The sequence below is a fragment of the Pseudonaja textilis genome, chromosome 5 (genome assembly GCF_049901715.1).
Source record: "Pseudonaja textilis isolate UNSWEBS1 chromosome 5, rPseTex1.2, whole genome shotgun sequence".
NCBI lineage: Eukaryota > Metazoa > Chordata > Lepidosauria > Squamata > Elapidae > Pseudonaja > Pseudonaja textilis.
In genome coordinates, this window is record NC_141994.1 from 45,909,565 (window position 1) to 45,921,671 (window position 12,107).

The 12,107-nt window shown below is 33.3% G+C and overlaps 1 protein-coding gene across 1 annotated transcript in view; it reads right to left on the reverse strand.

Moving 5' to 3' along the window:
• Nucleotides 1-944: 944 nt before the first annotated feature.
• Nucleotides 945-12,107, reverse strand: part of MEI1 (meiotic double-stranded break formation protein 1) — a 37,501-nt gene continuing 26,338 nt past the window's right edge. Inside the window, exons 23-31 of the mRNA XM_087935522.1 lie at nucleotides 11,933-12,043; nucleotides 10,467-10,648; nucleotides 9,184-9,262; nucleotides 8,168-8,358; nucleotides 6,954-7,035; nucleotides 5,665-5,771; nucleotides 3,676-3,807; nucleotides 2,418-2,527; nucleotides 945-1,045 (exon numbers count right to left, since the gene is read on the reverse strand). Of these exons, the coding sequence (XP_087791648.1) occupies nucleotides 1,000-1,045; nucleotides 2,418-2,527; nucleotides 3,676-3,807; nucleotides 5,665-5,771; nucleotides 6,954-7,035; nucleotides 8,168-8,358; nucleotides 9,184-9,262; nucleotides 10,467-10,648; nucleotides 11,933-12,043 (1,040 nt within the window). The 3' untranslated portion in view covers nucleotides 945-999. The remainder of the gene's footprint in view (nucleotides 1,046-2,417; nucleotides 2,528-3,675; nucleotides 3,808-5,664; nucleotides 5,772-6,953; nucleotides 7,036-8,167; nucleotides 8,359-9,183; nucleotides 9,263-10,466; nucleotides 10,649-11,932; nucleotides 12,044-12,107) is intronic.

Here is a 12,107-nt window from a genome sequence, read left to right on the forward strand (position 1 = left end):
GGGCCAGGGCCATCTGGGAGTTATGTACTGACTCCGGAGCGTCCAGAATCTGACAGCAGCAAGGCAGAGGAACAAGCCTGTTCCTAGTGCGAGCGTGTGCAGAGCTGCCAGAAGGCAAGAACAGTTAAGACAAAAGGAGTAATTCAGGAATAAGGTTTGGAGGTGATTGGCCCTCCCATAAGACATAAAGAAGGAGCAAAAGGACATGAACCTTTGCAGGAAGCAACTTTGTTCGTACTGATCAGTTTGAAATCTGAAGCTTTGTGGTGAATTTGTGCTCCGTTTGGCCTTGTATAACTAACTGGAAATTTAGTCATTGGCAGCATTTCAAGAAAGATAAAGGTGTGTGCTTATCAGATTTACCCTGAAGGACTTTGGCAGACTTCCATGGGACTATTTACAAACTGTTTGAGACTCATTACGGGCTGTGAATGACTAAAATTCACAGCCCTTGAAATAAAGAAAAAAGGGTGTTGGGACTAACATGTGTTTGTGAGTGTCTCAAGAAGCCTTGGTCAGAACAACATGGTGCTAGGGATTCAAACCACCAAACTGCCGACCTTTCTGATCAACAAGGTCAGCGTCTTAGCCACTGAGTCATTGTGTCTTATATTATTTCTATATATCGTATTTCTATATTAACAAAAAAAAAAATCACCAAGTATGAAACCTATACTGCTTACAGAGATCAAGTACTTAAGAGAATTAGACAAGAATATAGTACTTCCAAATTCTTAACAACAACATAGAAAATAGCCTTGAAATGAAGTGCATAATTTTACTTATATCATTTCCAGAACAATGGCAAACAGATTTTAACTTTTTTTATTTGTGACTTTATATTTCAACATTTAGGAAATTTCTAAATCTATCTGCAGGGGAAAGAAATAACCTGCATTATTTTTTCTGTATGTCTATAACTGCCAAGAAAATTTAAATGCAAGGTGATTTATTAATTTATAATACTACGTTTTGTTTGTTCATTTTTCTTTTCTCATTTCAGTCTGTAATATGTGAGGGAGATATTGCCACGTTCCCAAAATATCTGAAGTCAAACTTGAGTTAAGAACAAACTTAAGTTGGAAGAATAATATATTGCTGGAAAAATATATGCATTTTTTATCAAATAGCCTAGAACCCTTTTTAATTTCTAAATCTACTTTGGTGTCTGAGTTCTGTTCTTTTAAACTACAGTTGTATGTTAGTTTACTCAGAACTACTTGAATAAATGTTAAAAGCTTAAATAAGGAGTTTCAGACTGCATCTCCCCCACAGGGAACTACAGTATGGACAAGTGAGGGAAAATGAAAAAATAAGCAATATGACACATGTTTTTGTCATTTTAAAATCATTATTGTTAAGAATTAATGCCTATTGTCTGATCAGAAAATCTCTATTTCTTCTATCTTTTGCCCCAAAAGGGAACTCTTAGACAAATGCTTAAAAGCACTGTTAAAAGAACTATTAATACAAAAGTGATCCCTGATTTTATTATTATCTATCTTTAATGAATGTTAATGGCACATTGAAATATCACAGACTATCACTTTAAAAAAAATAAAATTCTCCCAAATTAATAGTATGAATTTAGGATATAAGTATTAATATGAACTTTAGAATTTTTAGATCCTTACAATGGAAATTACCGATAGTAAAGAACAGGCATGACAAATCAGAAGGTGATTTTCATTGTTTTCATTTTTTTTCTATCAACAGAATGGTTTTGCTCTGTCAAGTTAGCACTGAAAGCAAAGACTGTTTTCAGCACAGAAAATTAAAATTGGATCCTAACTTTACTACTCTTTGCATATAGAAATACTATCTTGCATCTAACATCATGCATAAGTACAGGTAATCTTCTTACAATATTTCATTTAGTGATCGTTTGAAGTTACAATGGCACTGAAGAAAGTGATCTATGACCATTTTTCATACTTATAACTGTTGCAGCATCCTCACAATCACTGAATAAAAATTAAGGCACTTGGCAACTGGTTCATATTTTTGACAACTGCAGTGTTCCAGGGTCATGTGATCCCCTTCTGTGACCTGACAAGCAAAATCAATGGGGAAGCCAGATTCACTTAACCATGTTACTAACTTCAATGATTCACTGAACAACTGTAGCGAGAAAAATCATAAAATGGAGCAAAATTCACTTCACTGTCTTGTTTAACAAAAATGATGGGCTCAAGTGCAGATGTGAGGACCACCTGTATATTCATCTATATCTAATGCTGATATTTTACATCACATCTTCAAATGATAGAGGTGAGAAGCACAAAAAAAATTCAAGATAATAAAACTGTTTCTCTTCTTGCTAGATTAAGCACAAAACTGCAAGGCTTTACATTCAACTACAAAACAGACTGTACTTCACTCTAATACCTCTATACATATCCTCTGAAAAAAGATACATCATGCCTTGATGGGTCCTTTGAGGCCTGTTAATGGGTGGGAGGTTCTCCAACAATGTTTGGATCACAGCTTTTTTGCTTGAATCCGCTTGATACTTTATTTTTTGAAGCTGACATAAAAAAGAAGAGAAATTACAGAATTTAAGTGTTTCATTTCCTCCAATTACCACAATTGCAATAAAGCAGAAAGTCTTGAAGGATTTTTTTCCAACTAGAAAATGTTACTGAAAGGCATAAGCTTTTGTGCACTGCAGCTGCTGCACCTGATGAAGTGAGTTTCAATTGACAAAGTGTCTTTTAACAAAATTTGTAAATCAGAAAAGATGCTACCAAATCCCTGATTTTTTGCAACTATAGACTACCATGGCTCTCCTTCTACAGTGCCTATAATTGCAAAAACAATCCAAGGTCTAGCCATATAGTGGGTTCCACATAATTTGCCTTTGCATAATATGACTCAATGTGTTTTCCTTCTTTTGAAATGAGAAATTTCTCTTTTTGGTAGATTAGGCACAAAACAGACTGTACTTCACTCTAATACCTCTATACATATCCTCCAAAATAAGATACATTATGCCTTGATAGATCTACTAATTCTTGTTTATGGGTGGGAGGTTCTCCAACACTCAGAATCAGAAATCTAGCAAATTTTAATGATGATACCAGAGGCATATACTGTAAAGCTAAGACCTAAAGGGAACGTGCACAATACAAATAATGTCCATGGTTATTGTATTAATAGATCTAGAATAGTACAGAATGTATTTAAATGAATTCAATGTCTACATATTTTTGTTCCTGAAATAAAACCTTAAAACAATTCTACTCTTTTTCATTTTCTGTACTGATATTGGATGAAAGAAAACAACTTCATGGAACCTGCGCTCAGAACCAAGTGGTTCATTTCAAAATTCCTATACAAGTATGTTTTTTTAAAGATAGATGAGGAATGATAAATAACTATCCATTCTTCCCTCAATAGCCTACAAAACAAATTCGATATTAAATACATAAAATAAATGCAAACAGTACTTACAGCGATATTACTATGAAAAACAAACTGTAATTATTTTATTGAAAGTAAAAGACAAAAGAAAGGGGCTCAGATAAGCAGGCCACACTATATCTAAAGTGAAGTAAATCCTTTAACAGTTAGCCCTTACAAAAACCAATCTGACAATAAGAAAATGCAGAAGCAGGAAGCACAGCCAGTTGTTTAACTTCACTTTAAATTACTCTTCCTTTCCAGAATTCTTACCTGAAGAAGAAATAAGCGAAGAGCACTGATTGTGTCATTAGAAAGTTCTAGCACGTTGATACGAGCTGCTTCTTCAAGAATATGGCTAATTTCAGTTTCAGAAACAGTTCTGATGTCTTGATATTTCATAAACTTAAAAAAGTTGTATTTTAATTTTAGTGGATCTACTGTAAATTATTTCTGTTATCCAGCAAAAACACAGTCATTAATTGCCTCAAGCTTTATTGAAACAGATTCTTAAGCAATACTTAAAAATGATTGTTAGAAATAATCAAATTCTAAAAGCGTGGATAAACCTTCTCTCAGTGGTAGCAAATTCTAGATTAGTGAGCCAAATTAGTATTTTTTTTCCATTTAATGATATTTTTGAAATATTTCAGAATTTCCAAATTTTATGATTGCACAATTATCAAACACAAAAGTGTTTACATTTTAAGTTTAGGAATATATGGTATTCTAAGTAGATGCACAAAGAATTATATAGTAAGTCTAACAAGTAGAGGAAGATTTATCAGTCAAAGGACACAAGGCAACTTTACGCTACTTGTTTCCCTCAATAAATGAAGCTGGCTTAAGAAGTTGCTCTCCAGATTTCAGTCTGTTCTACAGTTCTGGTGTTCATGGGTATTATTAATTGTAGTGATTGATGGCTTTCTTCCTTCTTTCCCCTTCCTATCAATGTCTTTTTGATGACATATTTCCATTGATAGTTCTTTTATATGAGTTCACATATGCTGTTTCCTCTGATACTTGATACCTTCCATCCATTGCATCCACCATTGGATTGCTGGATGAAAAACAGTTTAATTTCCTTCTGCTATTAGGAGAAATTAGCAGAACTCTTTTTTTATCTTGCTTTTTTTTAACCCTTTCACTAGTTTACCAGTGAGCCTATTAAAAAGAAAAAGTCCAGCCTTTCATCTTAACCTTTTCATTAATTCACTTTTCACGCTGCCTCTTCAAAAGGCAGCAGGCATTCCAGCAACTGAGACCAATGGCAGAAGCAGAGGGACCATTTTTGCCATAGCATAAAGTAGCCAATTGGAGTGGAGCTATTTACCTACAGAAAATGAAGTGCAGCAGACAGATTATATAACACTGCTTGTGTCAGGGGAAGTCAGGAAACATAACTTTTCACACAGCACAAGAAAAGACAAATGTAGATTGCCTATATGAAGGCTCATGGCAAGATGAGAATTATGTGTATTCCCATGCTAAATAAATGATTACTGTAATGGCTATCCTCACACCAGGGAAGTTAGGATGTTCCTTAGCCCTAAGAATGTGTTTTTTACTGTTGAACATCTAAACAGCTGAAACTATGAATACGAATGAACAGATTTCCTAATAGTTTTAATGTTTGGGGTTTTTAAAATTGAAAATCACCCATGGCAGTCGGATTTTGATTGCATCAATTGAAATTGCATCCTTTCATTTAAATATGTACAACATTCCTTTGAACAAAATCATCCCAATACACAAGGGTTAGACTCACATATAGTGCTAAATTATTATACAGTTTGTTTGATAGTGCTTCTAGGAATAGTGCTATTTATAAATCATATTTTCTGGTTTAACATTATATATTAAGTCCATTAACCTTATTTAATAAATGTGTCAGTGACATAAACTTCTATTCGCTTTGCTTGACAATAATTATGGAGGAGATTATTAGAGTGTTCAAGCAAAGAAATGGAGTGTATCCTCCCTAATGCACCTGCCCGGATCAAAATCAGAATTATAGTGGCTGAGTTTATTTTGATTAAAGAAATACAATAGTTACATTCCCTGTAAGTTTATGCTTTACAAAAACATCTGCATATTTAAGGCTCTGCCAAGTTTACAGTATAATCCAGTCCTCACTTCATTATAAATGGTGTTTCACTCATGTTTTGCCAGTGATAACTAAATAGAACAATTCAGTTAAAACAGTCATAATGCAATGTAATAACACATTAGGAATTAATGGTTAACAGCTATTATACTCACCAAACTAATGAGTCTAAGAATTTCTGAGTTAAGAAAGGAATTCTCATTACCATCTAAAAGTGTGATCAACAGAAATTTATTCCACGGGTGGGAGGCAATATGACATGCTAGAAGTGGAAAAATTTACCACAAATAGCTTAGAAAGAAATCTTAAGAAAATAATCCCCAAATAAATATATTATTCATTCTATACTGAGTTAAGTCTTTTTTTATACCATCAAACAAGATTTTTAAAAATAATAACAGGAAAAACAATGGAAGTAAAAAATTAATTTCTCTCAAAAAAGTACTCTTTATATGCTTCTACAGTTTAAACAATCTACAGATAATCCTTGACTTAAAACCAATCATTTAGGCACTATTGAAGTTACAACAGTACTGAAAAAAGTGATTTATGACTGGTCCTTGCACTTATGACTATGGTAGCATCACATATTCAAAATGTGGGTGCTTGGCAACTGGCATGTATTTATGAAAGTTGCAGTGTCCCAGGGTCATCTGATCGTCATTTATGACCTTCCTAACTGGCTTGTGACAAGCAATGCTGATGGGGGAAGCCAGATTCTCTTAATGACTGCATGATTCATTTAACAACTGTAGTGATTTATGTTAAGTTACAACCATGGTAAAAAAAGGTTGTAAAAACAACTGCCTTGCTTAACGACAGAAATTCTGGTCCCAAATATGGTCATGTCAAGGACTATTCATAATTCTTTCAAAACAAAAATATAATAGAAGAAAAGATCCATTTAGATAATATAAAATCTAGAAGAGTTGCTATATTATTCAATAATGAAAATAGATTACTAAGATATCGTTTTCTGCCATGTGTAAAATATAAAACATGGGTCAGTCGAGCTTATTCTGCTTTTATCTCACTGGAAATTATAAACTTCAATAAGATATCCTTATTCGTGATCTTTTACAGTTTCCATGAAAACCTGCTACAACCAGACCATTTCCCAAAAGACTAACATCCCAATAAAATTGAGACAGAATTAGGATGGCGTGCATTCGTTTCTGCACTAAAGACATAGCATCTACATAGCATCACCCAGTCATAACCAAATTGATATAAAGTTTTTCCATATTTTCTTGGCAACTATTAAATATCTGAAATACTGTAAACCTACATTTAAGTAACAAAATATTTTATACTGTTAAGGTTTATATCCGCTTTAGTGATGAGGTGCCAATGATTGCAAGCCATCTAGGCAAAGCAAACTAATTTCAAGGTAAAGCATTTTTACTAATAAAGAATACACAGAGAAAGATATTGAAAGCTGTACCAGTGCTCTGATTTTTCAGGTGCAGATATTCCAACAAGACCTCGAGACATCCAATAACAGTCTGTGATAGCAAAAAGTCCTTCTGTAAACATAAGAGAGAATACAATTTTTATCAAATTCATCTAAAAGGTATGCCTGAAATTATAACAGAAATGAATAAAAAGCGATTGTCTTGAGACTCATAGGACATAAAATATTTGAAAATGCTCTAGCATTTAGGAAGTTCTTGGCGAGCAAAGGAATTTGCCTCATCTCCCCAGTATTGGGAATTGTCCAATATGGAGACAATTTTGGAACTACTGTATATTAAGTCTTTTCCTACTCCAAAGAAAATACAGCAAAAACAGTTTTGCTGTGCTTCTTAGTAACACCATGCCAATCAATTTTCTATTTAACAGAAGAGAAATGGGAATTTACTTCTCATCCCAGCTTTCGAAAGGTTCTTCGTCCTTCATCAACTTAAAGCAATAACATGTCACAATCATGTTTTTGGCTGTTCTGAGGGATGACATTACCATATCATTGCAAAGAGGGATGGGCTTTAAATAATTTAACAACCGGTTCTCTGCCCAGTTGCTGGATGGGTGTTTCCGGTCTTCCGGGAGGCCTGTTTTTCACCCTCCCCAAGCCTCTGCACAGGCCCTGCACTTACCTGCAATCCAAAATAGGCCGTGTGGGGACTCCTGGGAGGGGTGGGGTGGGTGGAGCCAGCCAGGGGTATGATTTGCTGGTTCGCTGACTGGCCATAAAATTAAAAACCGGTTCGCCCAAACTGATGCGAACTGGTAGCAGCCCACCCGATTGCACATTAACCTTTTAAAAACCATTTTCCTTGCTGCAGGAAAAAAAAACATAGCAAAGGAATAATAAGTAGAGAAATGATGCTTTTAATGTTTTCCCATTGGCAACTGGAATTAATGTTGACTTGGTCAAGGGACTGGGGGAAAAGCATGTACCTATGGATCCTGGAATGTTCCGAAATTCTTCTCACAAATAAGGGGCAGATGCAAGAGACCGTGACTTTACAACATTGAGATTGAATCTATACCTTTATGAATAATTGTCTCTGGTACTAGTAGTAGTTTTTGCATCATTAGATAGTTCAAAAGTGAGAAAAAGTGTATTCTCTTTATACTTTTCCATTATTTGAAATAAATCAGCTTTATTGAGTCCTATAATTAATATTTCAATTCCATATTAACAGTAAAATTTACCTGGACAAGTAGGTTTTGTAATCGAGCAACCAAGGACAGTACATGCCACATAGCCAGTGGAAACAAGGAAATATTCTCTTTTGACTGTGGCAGTTCCTTTTCCTGTTTATCTGTGGACTGGACAATAAACTTCACAAAGGATGAACAGAGGTTCTGCTTAAAGAAGGCTCTCAAAAACTGAAGGATGCTAACTGGATATAAAACCATCTATTAGTATAAAGTAACTCTTTCCCTCATACACTTCAGAGATCCTAGGCTACACATAAGGTACTTGGACAGTTCAGTATGTAGTCTCCTTATTGGAAAACCCACTAATTATCCCAAAGTCCTAGTTTTCAGATTTAAAAGGTAGTAAATTATTTTATTGTGGTCATTAACCAGCATAATTAAATTATCTAGCTCTTGAATAACTATATGTATTGGGGGCCCCTAAATATTCTATCAATTTGATCAATCTATACTTTGAAAAAATGATTTGCTACTATGTTTCAAAGTGATCAGTAAACAAGGAAAATTCAACTAAAACATTGCAGAAATTCTAGTCATGGTGATAAGAACAGCATGGACAATTTGTCTGAAGAGATTTCCTGTTTAATTTTTATCTATTTTGTTTTTAATATGACTGCTGCCACAAAATTGAGAAAATCAGTATTTTACTGTAGCATAACTAGGATTAGACATAAGGATATTCAGTTCAAAACAGTAGCTAGCAGCTCTCTCTTGTTCAGGTTTTAATTCTTCTTATTGGATTTTTATTTATTGAATATATGCACATTAAAAAATCATCCTACCAATGAAAATAAAGTGTACAAAATTCATGTGACAAGTGGAACATAAAGAAGAAATTGCATTAAGTTCCTGAGGTGTGAAAGAGGACGGGAAATTGTGAAATTGATAAATGTTGGCTATTATTACCCCTGTAATAACTCCCAAGATCTTCTATTTTTTTATTGTTAATAATATCCTCAGGAGCTACACTTTGTGTTCACATATTTATTTTTTGTGATGTTACCTACCAAAGAATAATATGCTCTTTTTTCTGTAATCAACTGCATTGAAGACCTTGTCCACATCCAAGGAGATCATGTGATGAACCTTTCAGAAAGAAATCAAATGAATTGAGTGAAGACAGGTGCACAGATGTATTTTTTTAGTTCAGTATTTTCCCACTTAAAAAAGAACTTTGCCAGGGGTCCTACAGCTTATTTTCTCTCTATAACCAAATCACTTCAGCTTATACTGTTTATGATTGTCACTATAGTCAATGCACATTGTTCATCCTTTCTGCACAGTTTCTTCTTGCTTTAACAACACTTTTTAAATACTTTAGTGACCCTTTGAGAGCTGCATGCAATGAAATTTCATTTTAATGTATGCCAATTAGTCTACATTTAAAGTGATAATAAAGTTATTCTAACTCACTCCTACAGCATTTAATTTTTATGCTTTTCCTGACCAAAGTTCTATTTCTATATTAACAAAATAGGCAGCACTAAACAGTATAGTATACAATACAGTATGTTTATATATATAAAACAATTTTCACTTTTATCAACAAGCATTCATTTTGCACAAAAACCACACTTGAACATCTAAACAATATCATCATCCATTTTCCCATCTAGTTAGTAAACATTCTGCTAAGATACATAGATTTATTTACTTGTTCTGTATTTTCTAACTCTGTAATTTGCAATCTTATATTTATCCCATAATACAGCTCAATGTTGAACTATACACTAAATATTACATTTATTCTCATACCTTATATACTTCTATTATATAATGCTCTTACTGTATTCAGTATTTCTGAATCCTGAAAAATATTATATAACTGAAGCCTATTCACCTTATTGTATGCAATGAACTTTTCACACATTTCTCAATTATCTGAAGGGCAGTTAAACCTGCATACATCCTATCCAGCATAAAGTCACACTGCATTTCTCAGATTTTGTTTATTACTATATCTTATACATTTTCAATCAAAATGCTGTTGAACAACTTCCCAGGAACATTTAACAAATGATTCCCATATCTCTTGCAATATTTTTTCTCTACATAAAGAAATAATAATGGTATTCTTCCAATTGTCAGATACAGATACAGTCGTCACTTATAGTACATTAATAAGCTGCACAGCTAGTACATAAACATACCACACCCAATGTTATTTTTCCACATATTATCTATATCAAGTTAATAATGGTTAATATAGTTAGGCAATGCCCTTATTAATGAATTGAGTACTTATAAAGAAAATGAACTGTTTGTACACAGATTTATCAGTGTTTCTAACCTCTATATTGTAAATATTTTGTTGAGTCAAAAGTGAAGCTGTCAAAAGCCAAGCAGAACAAATAAGTGATTCAATGCATGAGGAAAAAACAGGTTCAGAGAAAGAGGTTGCCATCCAGGTGCAGTGAAGAACTTTTTCAAGGAGTTCGATCAAAGATTTATTGGAAAGTAACAATACTACCACTGTAAAAGAAGAAAGGATTCAACAAGCTGTAAGTGTAACAAGTATAACTTAAGTCAGTAGCAACCAGGTATAATTACAAATTAGTACAGAAATCAAAAGAAACAAAATACTACAGGTCTAAGGCTCTTGACCTATTCCAAGGATCCTAGCAAATCTCATAAATTGTATATTTTTGTCTCTGGAGATTATACAAAAAAAGAGAACGCTATTTTAAAAAATACTTTTGGATGATATGGAAAGAGTTTCCACAGATATTATAACACAAGTAATAATGCATATTCTTAAAATCACAATAGGTATATTTTTAAAATAAATATTTTAACTAAATTATGTTCAGTAAGACATCTGCCCTCACCATTAAATATCTGAATAATAAAGAAATAATAAATAGCATTCCCATTTTCATGTAGTTGTATATTGGTACATATCTTTAATAGCAAGCAAAAGTCTCTGAATGTACATATTTTATTTCATCTATCACATAACAGATTTTTTTAAAAAAAGATTTAACTATGGTGTGCTTATTCTAGTACACAATAGAATCAAATAACCCTGGTTCAATAATTGGCTCAAGGGCACATGTAAGAATTGCTATGGATCAAGAAACTTTGCATACTTGTTCTAATATCAAAGCTGGACTTCTACTCCAACTTACTGAAGACATGCAATAGTTGACAAACTGATATACATCAACAATATACAATACATACAATTTTATAGAAGCATTATTTATAAAGAGAACTACAACTAGATTGGAGCTTTGCTGTATACAACATATCTGTCTGTTTATTTCATTTTAATGTATGCGATTAGTGTACATTCCAAGTGACAATAAAGTTATTATTCTATCCTATCCTATCCTGTCCTATCCTATCCTCTAGCTGCCCATCTCAAGAAAGCAACCATGGGCAGCATACGACAATCCAGTAAAATATGTCATTTTATAAAACTTATATAATTTTTAAAAAGTATTTAGAACTATAAAAGCAAAACTAAAAGAAAAAAAGAAAATAATAGGCAGAGGAACATTAATAATAAGGGAGCCACCTCACTTCTTTTCTTATACTTGTCTCAAAGGTGTTTTTTTCAAAAGGCAACTAAGGCAACATTCAAGATGATATGAGAAGCAAAACATCTTCTTCCTCAAGTAAAAAACAGCCTAGTTGCCTTTTGAAAAAAACACCTTTGGGACATCCATCATGAAAATAACTTATGACCCAAAGTCCTTACTGGGGAAAAGTGTTCATTCTATCACACAACAAAGGAATTGTTTTACTTTTTACCTATTTGTTGGCTGGAAGGAATTGTCTGCTGAAGGCTCCAATAAAGGAAGTTCAGGGATGGCTGAAGAATTTCAGAGTCTGTTGGAGTACATTTCCCACACAAATTGATAACTGCATAACAGAAATACAGCGCTTAGTATAACAATAATCCTTTACAGATTTTAATATGTGAAAT